This window comes from Lytechinus variegatus, chromosome 2 (assembly GCF_018143015.1).
Source record: "Lytechinus variegatus isolate NC3 chromosome 2, Lvar_3.0, whole genome shotgun sequence".
Lineage (NCBI taxonomy): Eukaryota > Metazoa > Echinodermata > Echinoidea > Temnopleuroida > Toxopneustidae > Lytechinus > Lytechinus variegatus.
The window spans coordinates 36,628,997-36,656,649 of NC_054741.1; the positions used below are offsets into that span (position 1 = coordinate 36,628,997).

Genomic DNA, 27,653 nt, shown 5'->3' on the forward strand with positions numbered 1-27,653 from the left:
TCCCATTTTTATATTCCGTGAGCTAGCTTGAGCTTAGTCTGCTATGCAGACTCTGAATGGCTCGTAAGGTGGGATCTCACCAGCCTGAAAGGGCAAGCGAAGCTGAAGCGAGCCATCTGCAGCCACAGTAGACCATAGAGATGTAGACCTCTATGCAGTAGACCTAGTTTGCTATGCAGACTCCTTGAATCAGCCTTGGTACACACACTGCAGATGTGGGTCTACATTTGTAGACTAGCTTGAGCTTGCTCCACAGAAATACACATACAAATCGCCGGCGTCCTCGTACCGCGTACTTTGTCGTCAAAAGTGCCTACCAAATACAATTCGTTGGCTGCGCTTGCGCTTAATTGCGCATGCGGACGCGTCTGTCTCGATCAAAATATCTTATGAAATATATAAGACTTAGTCGATAAATTTGATCAAATTCAATTTTAAAAATCAATTTTTTATTCTTATTATAATTTTTTATTCAAAGATTTAAATAAATGCAATGTAATCTTGTTCAGATCAGTTGAAAATCCCTTTTTTAAGTTTTCGTTGATGATTAAACCTTTAAAACTTACAGCTCAAATCGACAATTCCTGAACTTTGGCCCGTGGAAATCTGTGGAAATTTCTTGCGGAAGTCGAACACAAATCGACATTTCGGCGCATGAACGTGTCATATAAGTTGCTGTTCGTATATCGTCACACAATCTCTACACTACTCGTGAATATTGTGGTAAATTGGATGATTTCAGTACGAATTCCGATGTCTTAATTATGAAATTCAGTGCCGACTCAGGTTCGATTCGGCCTGATGTGATGATGCATGCGTGGTTCGCGTGTCGTCATGTGTATGGCCTTTGGCTTGTGTGTGTGTGTGTGGGGGAGGGTGTACATGGTGTATGTATGTCCTTGCTTGCTGTTTCACAAGAAAAAATATCAAAATTGTTTAATGTTTGTGGGGTGACCATAATAATATGCGCACATTTAAAGACTTTTTGTGCCGACTTTTTCACAGTTCACAAGTCTGACAAGCATGACAAGTAGTACTACAAAATTAGTTAAATCATGAATTTTTACCACAAAGTTCAAACAGAAGCAAGGCAAAGAATAGATAGCAACTTACGCTTGCAAAACCATGATGAATGCGCATGACCATGATTGATGAAAACTGCAAGAACGCATTTTTAGTTACTGTCTTTAAATCGCGCATGGCAAAGTTTGATGAAATTTGTTGCATAACACTGCATCGAAATTTGCTTGCTGCTCTCTGTCCTGGCCCTGGGAGATCGGGTGTCGTCATTTTCCAATGTAAAATAGATGATGATAATTGGCCGGTTCTGTCGATACCAAAACACGGCAATGGAGTGAATATATGCAACAAAATGGGATGGAAAAGTTTAAGTAGACTCTACATAGGTTAACTCTACCATGTCTACATGTATATTCAAATCTTTATCATATCCATTTGCCGTTACCATGCATGTCATGAAGATGCGCGACAAACCCGCTTGCCCGCTTGCCCGGGGCAAGTGAAAATGACGTGCGGGCAAGCACCTCTCAAAATCAATTGCCCGATCGGGCAAGTGGTTGTTGCGTCTTTTTTTTCAGTACCGTACCTCGTTTTTCCATAAATCATCCAAAATCCACACTCAAAATCATGAATCAGCCTTAAAAAATAACGAGTAGCGCAGTTTCAAATTCCGAAATTGCGTTATTTTTTCTGTACCACTTATTTCCATACATGGTACCAGGTATGAAAAAAATCAACGCAATGGCCGGGAAACAGTTGAATGTAGTATAGGGGTCCATTACGACTACCACCATGTGCAATTTCTAATGCACATTTTCCCCCTTCCGATATCACAATTCTGTGATAAAATAATTAGAATTACACAGGAAATAAATCACTGAGTCTAGTAACCTCGCATTGGTGAGTTGTCATGTCATTCTGCTTTGCTTTTCAAAACGGCCTATTAACATCTAAAATAACTTGCCGTATTTGTTAATTATGACTTAAAATTTGTTTCCCTTTTTGAGGGGAAGAGGTAAATATCAGACAATAAACATCAAACAAAGCTCCATCTATTTCACAAGGCCGGCGGGAGGCTCACACACGGGCGCATACTACATGTACTAGCTAGCCAGTCTGAGCTCTGTCTCTCTGCCAGAGCTCTGGGGGACAATTCGCTCAGTAAAGGCCTCAATGATGGTGATTTTCTGTTTCAGACAGAGTTTACATTTCGGGTATATTATTCAAAACTTCCAATAAAGTTTGATGATTTCTTTATTGTCATGTATATTTAAGTTATTAATGAATACATTCTCACCAAATTTAGACTCCCCCATAGAGAAATGCAATTTTCGTAGAAGTCTGCGTTTTCAAAGAACTTCAGGAAAAGTTAGGGTATGTGGGCCTTTATTACATGGCTGAGTACAGGTTATTGTACTGGAATAGGCGAAGTAGAAATTAGATATTGAATTCATTTATATCAAAGTTCAACTCACAGTCACACCCACACAAACACACACACACACACACCCAAGATTCTAAGCATAGTGAAAAAGATTACTTAAAAATCATACAATATTGCCATAAACAATGTTACTAATAATTCATTAATAAGTGAAAACATGTAGATAAAATTATTGACCGAGTGGAACATCATAAAATGATGAAGAAAAGACTTGATGGTTTCCAAATAATTTTTTTTAATCGAGGAAATCAAGGAAATATGGAAAATAAATGACCATTTCATGGATTTAAAGATGCAAAATGTGAAATTTTAGCCACTCCACTTTTGATGATAAAATAATTTTTTCTGAGTCAATAAAGAGCTGAACATTTTTCACTGGCTTTCTTTATAGTTTCCAACTACGGTAAATGAAAGCAATTCTAAGGAAATATGTTACGCAGGTAGCCATTTCATGGATTTAAAGATGCAAAATATGAAATTTTAGCAACTTTTGTTGAAGGGTTTTTTAAAACCTTAAATAGCCATAAAATATTGATTTTTTTCTCCAAAATAAACGTAAAGACTCAGGCCTACGTTGCTGAAAATATCCTTTTCAATGTGTGTTCTTTTATACTGGACATGATTCTCAATTGTTATTTAGTAAGAGTAGTGCCGTCATAATGAAAAAAATTATTTAATTATTATTAAAAAAATTATTTAAAAAATTGGGCAAGCAGTTTTTTCTATCGGGCAAGCAAAATTTTTCATCACTTGCCCAACAGGGCAAGTGCTGAAATTTTTTTTGTAGAGGCCTGATGTCATCTCGATTGGGAAAACCCTTATCTTGGAATCTATCTGGTTTTTGTCCCGCCTGCATAGCATACCACTTTTCTGATAGCGGCGTCGTCGACATTGAAATCTTAACCGAGGTTAAGTTTTTGAAATGTCGTCATAACTTAAAAAGTATATATAGACCTTGTTCATGAAACTTGGACATAAGGCCAAGTAAAAAAAGAAAGTAGTTGATCGTCCTCGTGCGCATCAATTTTGGCCGCCGCATGAAATTTTTTTATTTACTATTTTCCATAAAAAAAAAGTGATGTTTCTCGTCCGCGCCCTCTTCCCATTTTGATTGCAGCATCAATTTTCTTGATATTTACTATTTTTATGACTGCTGAATAGCAAAAAAATCACAAAATTGGCGAGCAATTTGCTCTCATGTGCTCTGGGATCTCTCTCACAACTTCAAAAACAATTGCAAAGTCCGATATCGCCGTAACTGCAAGAAAGAAAAAAATCTGATTTGTTTTTTTTATTGGAAATTTGAAGATACCTTCATAAATTAGCGAGAAAATAAAGTTTGCATACTCAGAAAAGATCACAGATTTCTTCATTTTTAGTGCATTTTCGGGGACCCCGCTTCCTGAATCTGAACTAATCCGTCGTGTGCTTTGGAAATATGGTGCAGATAAATCAATTTCAATGACGTAATTTGTATTTCAGCTGGGTTTTTTGGTGAGTGATAGCGCTTGTATTTATGTGTGTTACGGTGATTGTGTGACTCTGTTGCATAGAGATATACATCTCTATGCTCTGTTGGCTGAATGCATGTGTGCTGGGATGATGTGACTGCTGGCACATGTGAATTTGTGAAATGAATTGAATTTTCTGTCGAGTTTTTAAACATCAGCAGGCAATGCATTGAATATTCAATTATGGATTTAATATTCAATATCAATATAAAGAATGAATAAAACTTGAACAGTATTAAACATGTAAACGAACAAGCAGCTGGAAACTGCGATGCGAACCATGCCCAGAGCTAAAAAAGAGATTGGCTCTGGAAAACTGAACATGGCTCCATGACCATGGTAATAAAAATGACCCCCCCCCCATGCATTATTTTTACCCTTACATATATAGAATGTTTGAATTATTCACTTGACATGAACATTCTGTCTTACAACAATACAGTACCAGTATACATCAGCAATAACATCAATTTATCGCATAATACATTTTCCATAGATTTCCAATCAATCGTAGATATTTATATTCTACTCATTATTAATATTGAGCAGGCATAGATCACATGATTGGAGGTTGACATGGCCTGAAAATGATATGAATAAAAAATATCAAAAAAAATTGTAAATAGTAAGGGCCTCCCTCATCAATGATGTAAAAAATCGGGCCGAGAAAATGCCTCCTTGTTTTAAAAAAAAATATTAAGATAGCAAATAGTAAGGACCTCATCACTGCTCTCGAAAAACCCGGACGATCAACTACTTTCTTTTTTTACTTGGCCTAAGAGTAATCGAGTATTACTGAATATCCTGCGTGAGTTTCAGGTCACATGACCTAGGTCAAAGGTCACTTAGGGTCGACGAACTTTTACCATGTTGGGGGAATCAATATCAAAATCTTAACCAAGGTTAAGTTTTTGAAATGTTATAACTTCTGGTGTATTTGGACCTAGTTCATGAAACTTGGACAAGGGTGATACTTGCATCGGCCGATAAATACATGTATCATAAATGACTCATTTTCCGACAATGGCGAAAAGGAAAATAAAACAGAATAGAAGTAGGCATCATCTCAGATCAGTACGATCTATCAGGACATTTTAAAAAATTGTTTTGAGGTGCTAACGAGATAAAATATATTTTGTATACCTTTCGTTATGAACTCCAGTTCTACGAAAAGGAATATAGATGATGCATTATTCGGACAGTGGTGGAAAGGAAAATAAAACAGAATAGAAGTAGGCAACATCTCAGATTAGTGTACAATCTATTTGATAATACTGTTTGATAACGGTTATCTAGCAGTTTGTTTTTGTCTATCGCAATTTTATAAGCAGGTCGCAGTCTCACAATTTTTTAAATGGTTGAATGTTTATCATTGAACTGATTCAGATCATACTGTATCTACCCATTTACATCATTTGTTTTCATTTTAGGGTTAAGTGGTTATCAATAACTGAAGACAAATAGACGATCAAAATGGCAGAGGATTTGGATGTTGAGGCCATGTTGGAGGCCCCCTACATGTACAAAAAAGAGGTGAGTTCTTGTAAATATTACTTGATTGCTGGATTATGGTACACATTTTTTGTTGTTGATGTATTATAAATCAATTTTAAATCATGTTTTAAGAAGCATTTTGAAACAAGGTGTTATCATTTAATTTTGAATATGTTTGTGGGAGGCTGACCTTATTAGAGAAATTCATGATGGTTAATGTCAAAGTCCATCTTAGCAAGAATTAATGTCAAGAACCTGAAGACAGTCTTTTAAAATCGAAATATTTGAAAATGCTGAGAACCAAGTTCCTATGTGCACAATGAATTTGATATAAAAAGAGGGAAAATATGTTTTATGTTTAATGTATCCAGGTAATGAGCAAAGTTTGCAATTTTTAGCATACAGAATCGCCTATTGATGTTGCAAAGAAGTTTAAATTCTAAAACATTTATTAAAAAAACAACAACACTATTTTAAGAATGAAATTGACATGCTTACCCATCTGTCTTTTCTAGGTTTGATTAGAATGTCCACCTGTACCCAGATGATATTAGGGAGCTCATGACCTTCAAAGAATATTGTATCATCTCTATGACAAAGAGTATAAAATATAGTGTTTTTGAAGATGTACATTGTTGAAAAAAAAAACATTGCAATTGGAGAAATGGGGGGGGGGGGGGCATGTCTCATGCACTCAGGAGTGTGCATGATTTTATAATGCATTACAGTCATATTTGTGGATAGTAATTATCTTTTCAACATTTAAGTCAAAGATAAAATGATTTGTTGCATGCAGGACCATATTGGTCTTTTGTCACCTCTCTTCTGCACCTGTAATAATGTTTTTGTTTTTTTTTGATAAATTTTACTCTTCATTAATTTCTCAAATATTTGAAAACATATTTGATTTTATCATTGTTTTGTTAACACATCTTAACATTTTCATCCCTTTTTTTTGGGGGGGGGGGGGTGGGTTGTAACAGAAACTAGTAGAATGTTGATGCATGTTTCAACGGAGGGAAATTGAAAAGAAGAAATAATTGGAACCAAGTATATCGTTGTACTATTTTGATATCTTTCTCCCCAATCAATTGCTTCTTTTCCACTATTGTCCAAGAAATTCATTTCTTGCAGTATATTTAAGTCTCCTTTGGCTATTTTATATCCTTTCATGCATGAAGATGTATGCATTATCCCTAATAGTCAGAATCTCAATGCACCTATGTACAGCAGGGTTCTTGTCTTTTAAAGACATCAGTACCTCACACTTTTCCAACATTTTCATTTGTCACAGATTCCTATTTACTGGTATTTGGACCATCTCATTCTATTTGGATCGGTCTTTTAAAAAGTTTCATGACTGATGGTTGTAGGTCAGCGTAAGTATTTTCCTCTGCAGGTCCCAGGCAAAATGTTCCTAGGGTTATAATATGTTCCAAAATTGGAAGCACTCTGTTTTGTAGTAGGTGCCTGGTAAGTTGATGCGAAGGGAGCAACATGAGAAGCAGTAGTTTCATGCCAAGTTGCATCTCCCAATTCAGGATGATCAAGGAAAGAAACACCAAATACTTATGCTGCATAAATAAATATGATGTATTATTTTCCTCACACAGCAGTTGGTTATACATTGAATTTAATAGCAACTGATAGAGAGACTCCTGCTTCTCATGCATGCATCACGTCATGGGAAAATCTCAACAAATATAAAATATAAACACATTTATTCACATGCCTTTGCTTGTTCTGCTTTCTTTCCCTTTTATTCTACCACAATCCCTGTTGCCCCTCCCCTTTTTGCTACCCCAATACTCCCCCATCGTGCTTGTGGTGTTACATTGATGATGATGTTATCCTTTGGAATCCAGGAAGCCGCCCCAGAGAAAGATGATCAACCCACACTTGAAGAAACAGAAGAGGAAGCCCCGGCATCAAAGAAAAAGTGAGTTGCTCATTACTTTCTCTAGAGGGACTCTTACTTATGTCATTATGTCAATGTCCATTTAACTTGCATCACTGATGTTCGGGCAAGAGTCAAAGTGTTATGTTGAAAATGATTTCAGTCTTTATGTTGAAATGTGTCCTGTCAGTGGATACCCCATAGTAGGTTGTAGTGTGTGAGAGGTACAAATGAAACTAAAACACATAGAAAATCTCATCATGAAGACTATATTTCTTTCCAGGCTAAAAACACAGTAACAATTTTACACATGTGCTCCATCACATAGGTGGCAAGTTTTTGAGGGATAGTTTGGTGAACTTGATGCGGAAAAGTCAGCCCTGCTTAAAACCCCCTCTTTAAGGTAAGGTATAGTGGAACTGTGATGCAGAGAGAATTTATTGGCCATCTCGCAGATATGATTGTAGATGGTTGCTTTTGTAACATCTGTCTAGCAGAGCTTGAGGAGAAAATGCTATTTTCCATTACATGCATGCCCAAAATGTACACCATGTTGTAGATAAATTGGGGGATAAGAGTTACTTGAAGCATGTTTTTGATCAAATACAATTTTTACGAACACATATATACACATACATCTCTGATATATTGTTGTCTATACTGAAAAATAATTTTTCTTGAGATGTGAATTTGTTCATGTAGTGAGGAGACATTGTCAAAGAGCAAGCAGTTTGATATTCATTTTATTGCTGCATATAATTCACAAAAACTATTCATTGACATATTTGGCCCTTTATAAATGTTGATTGCAATTAAAATCTTCAAAGTGAGTCCATTATAATGTCTAAGTTGATTTCAAGTGAAGTCCATTCCCCAACTCCCCCAAATCAGTGTTTAAAAACCAAGAAATAAGTAACAACTTGGGTCAATGTCTATTGCCGCAGATTGTATGGATAAAGTGAGAAATACCTAGCCATCTTCGCCTGCTGAACGCAATTCGAAAGTTGTTTTCGTCCTTTGGTCACTGGAGAAGAGCCGAGATGATCACCGTGGCGCAAGGTGTCGAGATTGACGTCCCCCATTTGATTATGATTTGACACCCTCCCTCTCACATTTCACTTATCTTCTGTAGTCTCATGTACATTAAAACAAAGTTGAGTCTGGTGTGAGACTGCAGGAGATATATGTATATGGTTTGTCTACAAGGTGTCTGAGTTTTGAGGGATACATGGTGTAATAATTAGACTATCCTGGGATACTTTGTGTCACTGTGCCCCATGCATGGGGACCAATTGTTGTGGAAACGGCATCAACATATCATGTGTGATATTATGAGTTAATAGTGAAGGAAGAACATTTGGAGCTAGTTGATTCGCAGTTAACTGTCCGAAAAAAAATGTACAGCTGTAGAGGCCTGAAGTTATTATTTAGGAGGGCAAGGTGCCTCTCCTATAAGGTCCATTTCTATACAGTACAACAGCTTGAAATAAGGACATTTTAGCATTATCCTAAACAAATATGTAAGGCAACTGAGAGGGGCATTGCTGTCAGTTAAAAGTTTCCCAGGCAAGCCATGGCCACGGTTGCATTAGGGGGTAATTTTAGACCTGTCTGTAATTTGAGAGAGATATATATATATATATAGGGGAAGGCGGGGTAAGTTGAGCATAGGGGCAAGTTGAGCCACCAGCCCCAGGCCAATAATGAATGAGTCAAACATTGTGGTGGTGTCATGTATTGATGACCCATAGCATAACCCCTAACCCCACCACATTGTTTCCAACTTTGAAACAAAAACTATTTTTTTAGAGGGAAAAATATGAATTTCAGCCAAAAAAGTAAAAAAGAGTGTGAAATAGATAAGTGCTTTATAAACACACACGTCTTTAGATATAATAAAGACATGATAACAACATTATTAGTCCAGGTATGGATCTTCATTCTTGTCATAGTCTTTTATATGATGGATGCATAATAAATGTGTGGATACAAAATTATCGCACTAAGTTCGGACTGGGGTAAGTTGAGCCAAACAGCATGGGGCAAGTTGAGCCATGGTAATTCCTATGGTAATGTATCTTAAAAAACAAACAAACCATAAAAATCGATTGAAATGCAGGCTGAAAGGAGCAAATTTACGTGACTGCTCTTTTCCTTTTACAGGATGTTAGTATTTATAGAGAATTAGCAAGTGAAAAGACTTTAAACAAAAATTGACATGCTGGTTCTCCCCCCATACATTTTGTACATAGTTTTTGTGGCTCAACTAACCCCAGAAAGTGGTTCAAACTTACCCCATATATGGGGCAAGTTGAGCCATTTGACATCGTTTTTTTCAAAGGTCACGATGACTTTCAGTGTGGGGATAGAAAGTTATATATAGGTGGAAAATATTTCAGAAGAATTACATTTCAAGGCAAGGTACTTATTTCGACAAGATTATTAATCATATCAATTCTAACATGCAAAAAGCAAAAACTGTCACAACTTACCCCGCCTTCCCCTATATATATATATATATATATATATACAACCAGTGTTGTCAAGTGGATAATACTCCATATTATAGTTGGATTATCAGCTACACCCTGAATCTACAAATAGGAATGAATGCTCGTCCGTAACTCTGCATTCCATCTTTTTATTTATCACAAGGGACAGAATTTCGATAGAAGAATTGCTCTACGATTTAAATAGCTCCCATACAGAAGAGCATGAGAAGTTCCTTTTCTGCAGATGATAAATTTGTTCGTTTCAACTTTATAAAAAGATTAAGAAATAAATAAAGATTAAGTTTTCACTTCCTAGTGTATTTGGAAGTCTACTCCATGAAAGCTATATGATGGAAATATCAAAATTTTCAAAACTGATTTAATTGCTTTGGATAAAAGGGGTTCCAGTTAGAATATACTATAAGTAATTGTAAATACAGTTGTACTTTCATAAATGATAATTTATTAACATGTGGAGACTGTCTGTATTTCAGGGAAGAAAGGAGGAGGAGTCGCAGCAGGAGCAAAGGAAGGAAACGCAGCCGCAGCAAGAGCAAAGAAAGACACAGTTCCTGCCCTCTTTCGAGAGTTTGTTTTCTCCTTATCAGCTTTAATCTCTTTTTTAGTTTATTTCTGAAGAGGTATCTTTTGCTGTTCTCTTCTAAGCCCTAATCCTCAGATGGTTATCGATAAAGAAGGAAAACATTGATGTTAGAGAGAGAGAGAAGTCTAAGATAATAGATACCAGTTCCATTACTTTAAAATTACATAGAGGGACTGTCTTGATGTTCAACTGAATAAATTCCCAGTGTTTGATAAATGTTGCATAACTTTGGAGTTGGCTGCATCATGATTGCCCAGTTGGGATTGGCTCTCCACAACCTCATCAGACTACTTAATAAATGATTGGAATGCTTCTCCGGGCTTTTGAAAATAAATTGAAATACTTGGCAAACACTAGCCTATGCAGCTGATAATCGAAACACTATACAATGTGTTTATGAAGTTATTTGTTGTAGTTGTAACTCTTTTTGAAACAGTCACTAGTTTTTGTCTCACCTGCATAGCAGAGTGAGACTATAGGCGCCGCTTTTCCGACGGCGGCGGCGGCGGCGTCAACATCAAATCTTAACCTGAGGTTAAGTTTTTGAAATGACATCATAACTTAGAAAGTATATGGACCTAGTTCATGAAACTTGGCCATAAGGTTAATCAAGTATTACTGAACATCCTAGTAGAGTTTCATGTCACATGACCAAGGTCAAAGGTCATTTAGGGTCAATGAACTTAGGCCATGTTGGGGGAATCAACATCAAAATCTTAACCTGAGGTTAAGTTTTTGAAATGTCATAACTTAGAAAATATATGGACCTAGTTCATTAAACTTGGACATAAGGTTAATCAAGTATCACCAAACATCCTCCATGAGTTTCACGTCACATGACCAAGGTCAAAGGTCATTTAGGGTCAATGAACTTTGGCCGATTGGGGGTATCTGTTGAATTACAATCAAAACTTTAAAAGTTTTTGGATCTGATTCATGAAACTTAAACATAATAGTAATCAAGTATCACTGAACATCCTGTGCAAGTGTCAGGTCACATGATCAAGGTCATTTAGGGTCATTTAGGGTCAATTTAGGGTCAATGAACTTACCATCATAACTTTGAAAGTATGTTGGTCTAGTTCATAAAACTTGGACATAAGAGTAATCAAGTATCACTGAACATCCTGTGCGCATTTTAGGTCACATGACCAGGGTCAAAGGTCAATGAACTTTGGCCATAATGGGGGTATCTGTTGAATTACTATCATAACTTTGCAAGTTTATTGATCTGACTTTTGAAACTTGGACCTAAGTGTAATCAAGTATCACTGAATATCCTGTGCAAGTTTCAGGTCACATAATCAAGGTCAAAGGTCATGTGAGATCAATGAACTTTGGCCACATTGGGGGTATTTGTTGAATTACCATCCTATCTCTGTAAGTGTATTGGTCTAATTCATAAAACGTGGAAATAAGAGTAACCAAGTATCACTGAACATCTTGTGTGAGTTATAGTAGTTTCAAAGCCAGCACTGCTGCTATGTTGAATCGCGTGATGCAGGTGAGACGGCCAGAGGCATTCCACTTGTTGAAAGAAGGTGTAGCAACGGTAGTCAAGTGAATGACTTTATTCCGACTACATCTGCTTTCCTCTTGCATTTCAGGGATCGCAAGGATCGCGACAGAGGCCGAGACAGGGACCGTGAAAGAGACCGGGACAGGGGAGACCGAGACAGGGATAGAGATCGTGACAGGGACCGAGGCGACAGGAGGGATCGTGACAGAGACAGGGACAGACGAAGGAGCCCGCCGAGGAGACGGAGCCGAAGCAGGGAGCGCTACGGAGGGTACAGGGGAGGAGACCGATGGGGTGGAGGAGGCTATAGGGGTGGTCGAGGTGGCTATTATCACAGAGACAGGGAGGAAGACAACTACAGATCCAGAAGATCACGCAGTAAAGAACGCAACAAGGAAATCAGCCCTGTGTAAGTCACTGAGGCAATTAGTATTGGTGTGTTTGTGGATGTGGTGGAGATTTGATTTTTTGATTTTGTTTAATTCTCCATGCTAAATGTATTATATTCTAAATGTTTTGTAAGGTAGATCAGTTGTTCATTATTTCTTTTATTAAAGAATATACAGAATAGAGTCAGTTCTGCATGATAAATGCAAAGTTTGTTATTATAATGGTATACATGTACAGCTGCTGTGAAATTTGTATAAAATGAATAAATTGTTTTCATGTTTGACTTTGAGTAAATGTTTCTTTGAAAGAGAGAGAAAACAAGATATTTCCAAAGAAATAAATCAAGCATAGTTTGTGCATAATTCACCAGGAACTCAATTCTAATCTTTTCCTCATTCAGGCGGGATGATCCAGATGCAGATACGCGTGATGCCAGAACTGTTTTCGTTATGCAACTTTCACAGAGAGCCAAAGAAAGGGAACTCAAAGAATTCTTCTCATCAGTTGGAAAGGTAGGGTATTTTATCCCACAGTCACACCAGCGATACCGACTCCAGACCTTTCACAGCTTTCATGATATTTACAATGACTTATCTAGGGACAGTGATTTTCTGCGAACCCGTAAAACAGACAGAATTCACGAAATCGGCCTTTTGAAATGGAAAGTGGCTTTTCAAACGAAAAATCACAGAAAACATATTTTTCCTCAAAATGCACAGAAGAGCAACAGTAATTACTCCCATATCCTTAACGAAATACAAATATCAACTGGCCAAAAATCACAATCTCACTTCCCTACAACCATGAAAATCCACACATCATCATGACTGCACTCGATTCCATCACTCAAAGGTATCGAAATTACATTCACGTCCGCATAGAGGCAGAAACACGGCCGTGTGTTGCCGCCTCTGCGTTTGGTCATAACATCATTTTGGTGGAATACTCAAATCCAAAATGGCGGATAGGCGAAAGTCATCAACTGCTCAAATAAATGTCCAAAAGGTCCCAAAATTATCAATAAAATCTCATTCAACCAAAAAATGGTGCTGATAACATGAAAGGTGAGGATGTATTGATTTGATTATGTTTCTTTAAATAGCTTTCGTACTCGTATCTCTTTGATTGCAGTAGATTTTAAAGCGTTGTTTGTCCAGTGGCAAATACAAATTTTGACCTGCGCGAGCATTTTGACATCACAACTTGTTGCGTATTGATTTTCTATGTAAACAGAAATGTCACTTATTCATGTACACAAAGTCTGTGGGGAAACAGAATTTCCATTTTCAGACATGCAAGAACAGGATTTAAGATTTTTTTAATCGGAAAATGGCTGTCCCTACATATCGTTTGTTGGGTTAGATTCACTAGTGTTGGTATAACTGCAGCATTTCTCCTACATGTAATAGTAATAGTGATACTATGGATGGATATATACTAGAACAGTCCATGTACACTTTGTAATGAATATTGTATAGTCGAATGATATAAAAGCATTCTTATTCATACATGCAATAATTAAGAGCACTGATATGTACTTCGGAGATTCTAAAACACTTGTACTGTATGTACTGTACTCTCTTGAGAGTAAAAAATGGTGGGAATTTAAAAATGTTATATATTGGAATGAAATATGTATTTCAGCAAACGTCCCAACAGTTAACATTCATAGAGACAATATGACTTCCTTTGTGATCAAGACTTTCACAAAAGGCAGAGAATAGTAATTTTATTGAAGTTTTTTTTAAAACCCATATGTAGCAATCATGATATTGTATATTTAAGGATATCAGAACATTTTTTTATGCTGCCAGCAGAAGAAAAAAAATAATAGAATATTGAAAATATATTTTCAGTTGGTATAGCATGCAAATAATGCAAGGGAGTATACTGCGTTATTACAACATTTGATATTTCACTTAGATTTCACTTGAGATTTACATAAATGTCCCTCAAAGAAATCAACAAGGTTTAGACTCTCTCATGACGAGCAATACAAGGTTAACTCTACCTTGGCTTGCAAACTTCTTGACACAGTAGCCCACTGGGACAAACTCACAAGGGAAAATGTTAATTCAAGAAGTACTGAAATCTTCAAAAACCAAATTATGAAGGCCCTCCCAAATCTAGAAAATAATGACACTATCATCTGCCCTAAGTAAACACTTCCTGGGGCCTGTAAAACAAAGCTTAGCAATGATCCTTGAACAATTTTCTTCTATTCATACCATTTACTTCAATGTACAATCGATCATGAAAATCAAGCCTACGATTAATCACTTACCTTTGTGTTACGGGACCCTGGTGGAGGATTTCAGGAAAAAAATACTACAAGATACAAGGTATGTCACTTTACAAAAGTATGTGAAAAAAAAAAAATCTGAATGGTCAACACTGTTAATGTTTGTATCCAATGTCAGGAGACATTTGTAATTATCTCTTGATTATTCCCCCCCCCATAGGTGAGAACTGTCAAAATCATCACAGATCGGAACTCAAGGAGATCAAAAGGAGTAGGCTATGTGGAATATGATTCTGCAGACTCAGTACCTCTGGTAAGTGTAGTGAGCGTTATTTCAATACATTTCTTTTTTTTTTCTTTGATATTTATACAAAGGATAAATCCAATGAATTAAAATATCCCACTTCCTAAAAAAGCACCCTGTTTTTCAGGCCATATTTTGTGAACAAAATAGGATTTTAGGGTAATTTCAGGGCAACCAACCAACAAGGCTTTTTTTTGGATACTTTGTTTAATATATCTTCAAATCTTAATATTTAAATCTTTTATATTGTATTTTTTCGTATATGTTTCAACCTGAAGAATTTCATTAAGATGTTCAAAAAGCTATAAATGGTTTGAATATGGTAGTTGAATTAGATTGTGAGCCATTTTATCATGTTCAGTTCTCATGGAATTATGCAGATAATGATAAACATTTTACCAATTTGCGAGTAAACTTTTCTTTATGGCCTTTGTATTCAGTTTTGGAGAAAGTCATGTATGACTTTAAAAAAGTATGAATAATTTACGAATAAAACAAATGTATACTAATTTTGCTGTAGTCCCATGAATTGATTAATTTGTGTACTAGTGTCAGAAATTTATATGATATGAATCATGTAATTTACACAGGCACTAGGACTCAATAATCAGAAGTTACTAGGTGTCCCCATCATCGTACAGCCGTCCCATGCAGAGAAGAATCGGTCAGCTGGTCAGAATGTTACCCTGCAGAAAGTCAATTCAGGTCCTATGAGGCTGTATGTAGGATCTCTTCATTATAACATCACAGAAGCTATGCTCCGGGGCATCTTTGAACCGTTTGGTAAAGTAAGTACCCACAGGGGGTTATTGTAAAATTCTCTTTGCTTGCTACCTCACCCCTGCCAGCTCATGAACTCGGAATGCATTAAATTGCATTTAACTGTGGATAAAATAAATATATGAAATGAATAATAAATGAATGGATGAATTTATTGATGGATAGATTGATAGATGAATGGATGGATTGGTTGGTGGATGGATTGATGATTGAATGAATTGATGGACTGCCTATCCATGTATTTGATTTTCTGATGAAAGTCACACTACTCAGTAAACTACCAACATTAATGTAATATGTTAAAAGGGTTTGTCAGCGCTTCGTATTCTTTAGACATAATAAATCATTAGATTTGGTATCATTAGCATTTAATAAAAATGATTTAAAAGTTCTGCCATGTCATGTACTGGTATATGGATGTTAGCATGTTTTTCCATGCTAATTTATTTAATTTTTATTTAACAATCAGCAATAATATTGATCATTGATTTTCTAAAATACTTGATGATTGTATTTTGTATTGATTTCTTATATTTGAATGATGACTTATTTTCCAAGGGAAATATATAATCAGTTTAAGCTGTAAGCTTCATGAACATGTAATTATCTTGTAACACAACTATATGGTTTACCATCATTTTAAGTTCACAGTAGGATTGACTTTCTGCCAGTTTATTGATTATTGGTTATTTGTACTTCCCTTGCAGATTGATAATATTCAGCTCATGATGGACACAGACGCCAATCGATCCAAGGGATATGGTTTTATTACTGTAAGTAGAATCTATTGCCATATAATTGTTTAAATGTCATTATTGCTTTTGTCATGAAGAATGTCCAACATACTTAATAATTTGTATGGCAAAATATACATGATTTTCAAGATGAAATTATCAAGAATTTTCCACCACAACAAGGAGTTGATTTGTGTATGCTGCCATACATTTCATTTAATCCTACTTCTTAGTATCAAGAAATCCAATGGATTTAATATTGTTTTGTTGACAAATGGCAATTCTGTTTATTAAGAAATAGGGGTAAATGACTAAATGACTTGCCAAATGTATGATGGCGTATGTCGGGCATACGCTGGCTAAGCCATCCAAGTGTGACTGCCCCATAACCATCTTCATACTGTTTTGCGCGAAGAGTGCAAACTCTTATTGGTCCACAACAGATCTTTTATCTTGAAATGGCTAAGTTGAACAATGCACAGTCTCAAATTTGCTTTTTGTGCTAAATAAATCTGTGTTTTTATTATAGTTCCATGATGCCGAGGATGCCAAGAGGGCTCTAGATCAGTTGAATGGATTTGAGTTAGCCGGAAGACCCATGAAAGTCAACCACGTTACAGAGAGGAATGAACAGGGTCAACAGACGCCCTCGTTTTTAGATAGCGAAGAGCTTGATAAGAGAGGTATCACACTCAATACTACCGGCAGATTGCAACTCATGGCTAAACTAGCAGAAGGTAAGACATTTGTCTTTTTGTTTTATTAACAGTGATGGTGATAATGATGGTAATGATGTCAAGAATGATAGCACTGATGATGTTGATGACAAATTGAACTTGTACCTTGACAGTTGACTCTCTGTAGTGCTCAAAGAACAACACACATTTTACATGATTTGAAAAATCTTTTGTCTTTTGTTAACAGTGATGGTGATGATGTCAAGAATGATAGCACTGATGATGTTGACAACAAATTGAACTTGTACCTTGACAATTGACTCTCTTTAGTGCTCAAAGAACAACACACATTTTACATGATTTGAAAAAGAAAAAAAAATAGCAAAAGTAATTTGTTTTTCTTTATTCAGGGGCCCATAAATTACAGAAAGAGTTGCATTTAAACACAACTTGATATATTACATGCAAGTGCATGCTTCTGAATAGTTTGAAATCAACTTGTGTTTGATTTTTGATTGTATTCGATATGCAACTATTTCTACATGAGACACCCCAGGAAGGCTTTGTCACTGAGTTGCTGATTCCAACTACGATATTGACTTTAGACCTTTGACTCCTATAACTTGAAATGTTAGTTGGTGCTTGGATGAATTGCACCTGGTGTTGAGCTGTCATGTAATTTGAATCATTTAGTAAACTCAGACTAGGTGTTGGAGCTTAGGAAGACAATCTTAACTGTGCTTCCAACACCAAACTTAAATTCACCCAGTATGATACACATAGATAAGGGGTTGGGGATGCCACTTTTCAGACTAAAGTCTGAATTCAGACCTTTTCAATATATTTTAATAATAATAATAATAACAGTATATTTACCAAGGGTAGCCACTTCTGTTCTCCCAGCTAGCCCTGCTATTATCATTTCCCAGCTAAGCTAGTCTACCTATTTTGCCCATAGAAAACATGTTTTTCTTTTAGGGAAGGAGTCATTCTGGATGATTTTCAGACTATTTTTTAATAATATCCAAGTGACATCCCTGAAGGTTAAACACCAAGAATATCTGTATTTCTTTGTCACTGTGCAGGCACTGGTTTCCAGATCCCTGCTGCAGCGGCGGAAGCGTTGCATCCGCTGAGCCAGGTACCAGGGATGGGTCTACCAGGTCTCCAGGTGAATCCAACCCAGATGACTTTACCACAGCCAGCAGCTGGTTTGAACCTACAGGAATCCCTGCAAGCTGCTCAGCTACAGGCTCAACAGAGTGCGCAAGCTCTTGCAGCAGCCACTGCTTCAGCTCAACAGGTATGCTAGTCCAGGATAGGCCCCATAGAAAATTGACCAAACCTTGTTTTTTTATATATACAATATTTTTTGATGGTTTCTTGTCAATTCGAGGGTGCTGATTACGAATCTGAATGATGCCACTCGTGTAACCTTGAGCATTTTCCGCAAATTGGCAAAATCCAATATGGCCGCCAAAATATGCAAATTACCCATGAAACTCATAAAATTGTCCTCACATTTGCTGTGAAATGCATGAAATTGTGTGGCAGGAGTGAAATACAATCTTAAAAAATAATTTTTGACAAAATATTTATTTTCCCAATATTCAAAATGGCCACCATAGGCCATTGTATACACTATCATGTAAAATATGAATAGGGAAAACTAGTTTTCACAAAAATGAGCACTAAACTGCAAAAATCGCGATGTATGAACGAAGTAATATATGCAAATCATCATTACTAATGAGATATATTATTTATTATGTCAAATATTGGAACATTGCTGTATTTTGATATCTAAAATAGCCCCACTGGCCCAAAGAGTATTATGTACAATGGCAATAGCCGGGGCCAAAAAATGACATGATTGAGCATTAAAATGTAGATTATTAAGATGAACGAGTGGAATACTGACTAAATACAAAATTGTAAATATGCCATTTATGGGGTAAATGCTGTATACATGTATTTTGAAATTCAAAATGGCCGCCATAGCCCCTATATTAATCATGTACAATGCGAATAGAGAAACTAATTTTCACACGAGTAAGAAACATAAAATGCAAGTAATTGTGATCTATGAATAAAATATTGTCTGACAACATGTTTTATAGCAAGACATATCATTTCTTTTGTCATGCATGAGATAAATACTGTATTATGAAATTCAAAATGGCCCCTATAGGCCCTAACAGTATTATCTACAATGTGAATTGGGACATATAATTTTGTAAGAATTTGGATTTGACATCCATATAATCCTGTTGTATGAGTAAATCGTTATTTGAAAACATTTTTGTTTTAATCATCGCATTTCTTCTTCCATATAGGTGATTAATACTTTGACATTCAAAATAACATCTACAAGCCCTAAATAAATTATGTAACATGCGAACAGGGAAAATAATATTCACAAGAGTAAGAATCATAAAATGCATATAACTGTGATGTACGAGTAAGGATATTGTCTTAAACATTATTTCTAACTGAAAACATCACATATAGGTCGTGGACATGGTGGAGGTAATAAATGCTGTACTTTGAAATCCAAAATGGCTGCCATAGGTCCTAAAAGTATTGTGTACATTGTAATATGGGACATATAATTTTGACAGAATTTGGCTTTGCTTGACTCTAAATATTGCATATAATTGTGAATTGTGATGTAAAGGTGAATTATTGTCTAAAACCATGGTTTCTAACTAGATATATCATAATGTTGTGTAATTAAGGTGATAAAATGCTGCATTTTTAAATTGAAAATGGCCACCATAAGCACTTATCGTATATATACAATTTGGGTGGAGACAAATGATGTTCACAAAAAGGGCATATGACAGCCATTTTGAATGTTGAAATACAGTATTTATCACCAAATTACATAAGATATTATATATTTTGTTATAAATCATGTTTTCAGACAATATTCCACTCATACATCACCATTTGACCAAGCATAGCCAAATTCTGTTCAAATGATTTGTTCCCGTTCATATTGTGTATAATACCGTAAGGGACTGTAGCGGCCATTTTGACTTTAAAATAACCGTATTTATCACCTAACTGGCAGAATAAATGATATATCTTAATAGAAATGATGCTTTCAGACAATATTTTACTCATAGATCACTATTACGTGCATTTATGGTGCTCACTCCTGTCAATATTGGTTTCCCACTTTACATTGTACATAATACGGTTAATGTCGATGGCGGCCATTTTGAAGGTCGAAATACAGTATTTAACACAAACTTGAAACCTGAATGATATATTTCGTTAAAAAATACGTTTTTAGACAGTATCCAGTCAATTTATCACATATATATGCATTTTAGCGCTCAATCTTGTGATTTCTTTTCTCTTATTTCTCATTGTGTATAATACTTTTAGGGCATTTGGCAGCCATTTTGAATATCAGAATACAACATTTACCACATACAAAGCATATTGATAATATATTTCGTTAATAATCATGTCAGTATTCCAATTGTTTAATCTTCATAATAAGCATTTTAGTGATCACTCTTGAGAATTTTTTGGCTCCCATTGCAATTGTACGCAATACTGTTTGGGCCAGTGGCGGCTATTTTAGATATAAAAATACTGCAATTTTCCCATATATGACATTACAAATTATGTATCTCGTTAGTAATGGTGATTTGCATATATTACTTCGTTCATACATCGCGATTTTTTGCAGTTTAGTGCTTATTTTTATGAAAATTAGTTTTCCCTATTCATATTGTACATGATAGTGTATACAATGGCCTATGGCGGCCATTTTGAATATCAGGAAAATAAATATTTTATTAAAAAAATTATTTTTTAAGATTGTATTTCACTCCTGCCACACAATTTCATGCATTTCACAGCCAATGTGCGGACAATTTTATGATTTTCATGGGTAATTTGCATATTTTGGCGGCCATATTGGATTTTGCCAATTTGCGGCAAATGCTCAAGGTTACACGAGTGGCATCATTCAGATTCGTAATCAGCACCCTCGAATTGACAAGAAACCATCAAAAAATATTGTATATATAAAAAAACAAGGTTATGTCTCTTCTATCCTGGACTATGCCTCTATTTCCATTCGGTGTCAGTCTTTGTGTCAGTCTGGATGCATGTACTCACATGTACGTACAGCTTCTTTGCTGTTGTGTGCCTTACTTGTACCCAGGGTGTTTCTGTAAATGCTTACGGATTGAAAGGAAGACCCTAAAGTAATAGTTGTTTCTTTCATCTACATGTATTTTCCTTTCCTGGTGGGTGTTTCATAAAGCTGTTTGTAAGTTAAGAGCGACTGGTGATCCTTTCTTGTGGTAAATGGTATATTCATTGGAGATTGTTAAGCACGTAAAAAGGGATCACCTGTCGTTCTTAAAGTCACTCTTAAATTACGAACAGCTTTATGAAACAGCCCCCAGACATCTTTGTGACTCTCCTTATCCTGTTGTTAAATTTCTATTTAATGTTTGCTATTATGCTGATTATATGATTAATAAAAAGAATAAATAACAATAACACAGCTGAAATAGTTATAATGTTAACACGTGCATGGGTTAATTGTATAGTTTATCCAGAATCTGTGTCCAGGCTGATTGTGATAGATGACTCAAGCCTCAACAAGAGAGGGTAGATCATATAGTAAAAGAATGAAGATATCATTTGCTTTGTGCAACGATTGTTTAGATCCTGTTATTTTGATTAAAAAGAAAAGTGAAAGAAGAGTAATTTTGACCTATCAACAAAATTAGGACATAAGTATTTCTGTGGTGAATAGCATCCTAATGCGAAGTAGCTCAAAGCATGGATTTTTTCAAATATTTTTACAAAATATCCCTGTCACAAGTCTTCATGTCCTTATCTGTATATCTTTATCTACTATTTCAGACCAATTTGGCACTAGGAATGGGAGCCGTACCAGATGTGTTATCAGGCATCCCACCTCTCGCAGCTGGTCTATTACCTGAACCGGTACCTCAGGTAGCACCGCCCGTACCACAGGTCCAAGCACCGGCACCACCAGCAGCAGCAGCAGGTGGACCTACTGGAGCTGGATCTACAGCTTGCTTCATGCTCTCCAACATGTTTGATCCTCAAGCGTACGTATTCTGATCTACTATTCAAACGATAAATAAATGGGATATTACATCAGATAGTCGACCTTTGTACGTCCCGACCAACGGCTTGTTGCCTAATTTTTACTTGCTTGAATTGATCACGCCTTGATAGGACAGCTTTACAACTTTTCCAGTGAATAAGAAAAACAGACACAAATGATGGCAGGATGGTCCCACATATTGGAAGTCAAGTCGTGTAAATGCTTATGGAATTGCCCATTTTATTTTCCAACTGGAACAGAGTTGTCTCTGTTAAAATTCATCAGAAATTGGGTAATCTCTAGGTTCTAGGTGACGGTATAATCCTTTCTTTGGGCTCACAGGAAGACATCTTATTAGCATAGTTAACAGGGTGTCCTCTACTTAATAAATTCAGAATTTTATGCAAAGGCAAAGATTACCCTGATATCAATAAAAATGATAGAAACAATGTTATTGAAGGTTTGTTACTGATCCATCAGTGAATAAAATTTGTTTTTAAGTACTATTTTGTGACCCCACATTTGAGCTGCTCTCCCCATATATCACATGATATGAATCCTTTAAAAGTAGATTTTTGCAGAAATTAAAAATAATTCTGAGCTACTTTATTTTAAAATTGAGAAGGGTGATAATAATCCGTAAAGTGGCCATCTGTCATTTTTCAAAGGGAATGAAAACATTACTGCAAATGGGTGCTAGATATACTGAAGAAAAATAAATCTAAGGACAGTACACCTTTCCAAGATTAGAATGTAAATGATACCTAACAGAGATGCCAATTAGTAGGATTTTGGGGGAAGTGACACATAAGAATTTCACCCCAATAAAAGGATTTATGACATTTGTAAGAATGATGATATATCTTGGTTTTTTGTTTAAAATTCTTAAAGAAAAACAGGATTTTAGGCTTGAAAATATGATATAAAGAAATGAAGAAAAGGGTTTTTTTTTAACAAAAATATTTGACAGCTCTGTACCTAAGTATACTTAATTCACAGTATCGAACCTCTACGAATGCTTTAGAAATACCTTAACTATCAACTCACAGTTGAATACATTTTTTCTTACAGAGAGACAATGATAGGTTGGGAGACTGATATCCGAGATGACGTGATTGAGGAATGTAATAAACACGGAGGAGTGCTTCATATACACGTAGATAAAGCATCGCCGCAGGGGAATGTTTATGTCAAATGCCCAAATGCTCAGATAGCTATGGCAGCTGTTAGTAACCTACACAACAGATGGTTTGCAGGTAAGACTACACTATGGATGGTTTTATTTTTTGTTGTCGGTCATTGACTCCAGTTTTACAGGGTTCCCAGCAAATCGGAAAATTATTTTACTTTTTTCAGTTAGGGAAAAAGCAGGGAATTGATTTTTTTTAAACACCTCAAATTAAGGAAAAATGCCTTAAATGAGGGAATGTCAGGGAATTTTGATCGGCCCAAAAGTCAAAAGCACAGTTATCAGTCAGGATCTGTTATTATATTTTCTTACTTATTACTTATCAAATCAACATCCATTGAATGACTGGTTATGGTGGTTTTGCATTATTGAAAATACATGTATTTCACTGCAACAACTTAAAAAACATGCAAAACTTGGAATGGATTTGAATAATTATTAGGGAATTTTTTAAACTTCATCGGTGAAAAATCAGGGAATTTTGTTTTCTTGAAAAGCTGGGAACCCTGTTTTAGAAGCATCTGGGGAGGGGGAGGGCGTATTTTGGAAAGACAAGCTAAATTTATATTTAAAACAAAAATGCTATTTTGAAGAAGGAAACAATATTTTGGGGAGATGGCTACTTTGGGAAAACAAAAACATATATATTTTATTAAGGTTGGAGTAATAGACACACATGACCAAGTGCTGGAATATGAACCAAAGTTTTGAAATTGGACATTAGTACTTGCATTAGTATTTATTTGTTTTATCGAAAACAAATATGTTTATCTTCAGATAATAGTTCTGATGTATTTCTTCAAATTTTCATGTGAGATTGAATGTACATCTCCATATACACAGTGTGTAGCATATTATCCCCTAAAGCCGGGGTTGTTATGCAGCATTATTTGAGAGTGCATAGGGACTCTTAAAGGTATTGTTTAACTTTGTGAGCAGCCGATTTAAAAAATTCTTGAACCAAGATGAAACATGTGTACAAGTGCCTGTATTAGAACTAATAAACTCTGAAAACGACCATTATTGAGAATGAAAAGCTAAAAGTACAAGGCAAACCCGATTTTGTAAATAGGCATCTGTAAGACGCCTAAATAGTACACATAAGTGTATGGGATGAAATTAAGATGGTGTTTCCGGTCACTTTATATTTCAATTTTGAAGCACTAAATAATTATTTTCGAACGCAAGTTTTTCTGGGCTTCATTTTTGTAACATATCACAGACACAGGTGACAAGTGTGACTTTCTAGCTCAGATTTTTTAAAAGTCAAACCAATGTTAACCAAAATTGTTAGGTGATGCAGGCAAGTATAATTATGGAAGAATTGAAGACTCTGTAAAAGTTAATGATGTGTGTTTGATTGTATTTCCAGGTAAAATGATCACCGCAGCCTACATGCCAGTGGCCAACTACCATGCCATCTTTCCGCAAGCTGCGTCAGCTACAATGCTGCTTCAACCCAGCACACCCAGGAGAGTATAGCACGCCAACAGCAACGCTTTCCTTTCTGTCCCGTCAATGTCGCAGAAGTTGCTTCAGCCGTGACAATTTTTACAGAACATTCGATACCAAATAATCACCTCTTTTGTGTTGCGTGGGGGCTACAAGCATAGCCAAGAGATGAATCAGTGAAACGTGTGACCATCTTCTCTACCTGGGAATCATTGCCATGCAGACATCATCCATGCAGACATCATAAGGGCAAATGTCAAATTCTGATACTTGGTCTTTTGTTCTCTGATTTGGTCCGCATGGAGTGGATAATGCTCGGTTAATACCTTGCGAAGGGAAATCTGTGTCTGACTAGGTATTGAATCAACGATCTGTGCCAAATCAATTTCTGCTGCTCGCTGCACAGCTAGCAGGCTTGATTTATCACAATATATGTGCCCGTACAGTGGCACAGTAAGACTGAAAATGCTCCTATTCTTTTTTTTAATATGAGAAGTATACTGTCAAGCAGAGTGCTTATAATACCCTTGGTATAAGTTGTTTTATGTGGTTTTAAATGTACAATGTACGCATGTGTTTTATGATTCTCTGATCTAATATCTATTGATTAATACAGTAATTCATCACACTTGCCCGCTCTTAACCATTACCCTGCAAATGGATGATATCTTATTTCCAGAAAGGTTTTCCTGTAATATTTGTTATAGAAAAAAAATAGATTTTTTTAAAGAAGGATATGTTCATGGTTTTCTTCAATATTTTTCTTGAACCTACCTTGTATGTATCATCTAGCAGGGAGTTTATTTGTTTTATGTAATTTTAATTGGATTTGATCCCAAATTGTAGGCTGTTCAGTGAAGGAACGCTTTGAAGATTTTTTGGCAGTTCCATAAAGCATGTGGGGCCTCCTATTTCTTGAACCTTCCTGAAATGATTACTCTCCAGTTTATGCTTCATATTAAAGAAAGACATTTTGTGTTCCCAGTGGTCTTTAAAAAATAGGGAGCAAATTGTGATGCAATAACAGGAATATTATTCGGTCTAATCATGCCATAGTGAGTGTGTGAATGCACCACAAACCTAGTTAATGTGCAAGCTATCACAAAGAGCTTCTTTTGGTGCCGTTGATAATATTTTTCTAGATTAATGCTTGAATTAAATGTCCCTGATTGTCATTAGTGAAAAGAGTGCCATTCAGTGTTTTCAGACTTGAAATTTTTTTATGAATATGATTCTCGTACTTGTAAATAAGGGGTCTGTTTTTACCCAAACTATCTTTCTGATGTCAACGAGTTTCGACTTTTTTTCCTCTTCAGTATTGATCAAGAACAATGACATTTTGTAAATATGATGTAAATACATATGAGATACTTTGAGATAAATGCCCCCCCCCCATTTCTTATTCTGGTCATATATGATTTATTTCTTTGTTCATAAGTTCCCCATGACATGTCAGTAGACATGTACATCATATGTTCACAGTATAAAACCATACTAGAAAGCTGTGTTCTGGCCAGGCTCTTTTGGAAATGTGGCTGTCCTTTAATTCTGTGATAATGAAGTTAAAATATAATACCTACTTGCAAAAACATTTGCATTAAAAATACCTTTTCCATTTATTTTGGATACATGTGCAGAACGTCATATTTGAAAACATTCAGTAAAGCAGAACAATTTTGACTACATGTGTATGATCCTCACGTCAAGGCACTTTCAAATGTGAACGCATCAGTGTACAGTGAAATTTTATTGAGGGAATAGAACACCTAATATTTGTCTATGCACATAGATCCTTGAAAATTGTTATATGCTTTTGCCATGCTTTTTCTGCCAACAGCAGAAATTAAATAGATTTTTTTTACCTGATCCACATTCCTATGAAGAAAGATATCTATTACCAGGAGATAAATCTTGTTAGCATTGTTTCCATTGAATGATTTACAGACAAATCATTACCTGAAGAAAAAAAAAATTATTTCAAAGGACACTTGGGCACAAAAGTTTTAGACTGGTATATTGATGTTTGAAGGACAAGGTGGTGAAATTGGCTTGAAATATGTTTATTTTTTCTCTATTATGTGTACATAATTTGATCGGAACCCCCCCTCCAAAAAAAAATCATAATCACGAAAATTCAAAACAATCTTCGAACCATCGGCTCACCTAGTTTCCAAATGGGTATTGAACAAATTAATCTTTCACTACGTGTATCTTTACCTTATGTCCGTTCCACTTTCATTTTTTCTTCGAATATCGACATCACTAGTATTGAAAATAAATTTTATAAAGAAATCAAGTATTTTGCTTATGCTTGTTAATTTTTGATGTGTCTTGACATGTTTTAAAAAGTGGTCGTTCAGATCCGTTAATGATCTCTTCCCTCTCTTTATTAATTCCTGTTCATTGGCCCCTCCTCTTTGTCTCAAACTCTCCCTTAAATTTTTCCCCCACCCCCCTTTTCCTTACCTCTTGGTCCCAGAGATATTGGCCTGTATTCTGAACTCGAGTTAAATTCAAGCTGTGGTCTGAAGTGATTTAATTATGGATAGCCAATTGTGACACAATTCTCTAACAGTACAGGGGGCATTTCATAAAGCTGTTTCATAAAGCTGTTTGTAAGTCAAGAGTGACCCTTTCTTGTGGTAAATGATATTCAGTATTTACTGTTCATTTGTGATTATTTAGCATTCAAAAAGGGATCACCAGTCGTTCTTAAAGTCGTTGTTAACTTACGAACAGCTTTATGAAACACCCACCCGGTCTGCACTTTTTCTTGAATGGTAGAGTAAATCTG

At 35.8% G+C, this 27,653-nt stretch overlaps 1 protein-coding gene across 3 annotated transcripts; it reads left to right on the forward strand.

Annotated features, from left to right (window-relative positions):
- The first annotated feature begins 563 nt into the window (after positions 1–563).
- Positions 564–27,155, forward strand: LOC121407994 (RNA-binding protein 39-like). 3 transcript variants are annotated; one of them, XM_041599283.1, is made up of 14 exons: positions 564–723; positions 5,406–5,508; positions 7,335–7,408; positions 10,353–10,427; positions 12,070–12,390; positions 12,772–12,883; positions 14,834–14,926; positions 15,508–15,705; positions 16,405–16,470; positions 16,961–17,168; positions 18,194–18,411; positions 22,008–22,219; positions 23,290–23,474; positions 24,780–27,155. In XM_041599283.1, exons 2-14 carry the CDS (start codon positions 5,449–5,451, stop codon positions 24,887–24,889), a joined length of 1,932 nt encoding a protein of 643 aa, XP_041455217.1. In that variant the 5' UTR covers positions 564–723; positions 5,406–5,448; the 3' UTR covers positions 24,890–27,155. The 3 variants fall into 3 exon arrangements, with proteins under 3 accessions (XP_041455217.1, XP_041455220.1, XP_041455219.1); XM_041599286.1 differs by lacking the exons at positions 564–723; positions 5,406–5,508 and having other exon boundaries at positions 7,381–7,408; positions 10,353–10,426; XM_041599285.1 differs by lacking the exons at positions 564–723; positions 5,406–5,508; positions 7,335–7,408 and having other exon boundaries at positions 9,903–10,426.
- The last annotated feature ends 498 nt before the right edge of the window (positions 27,156–27,653 follow it).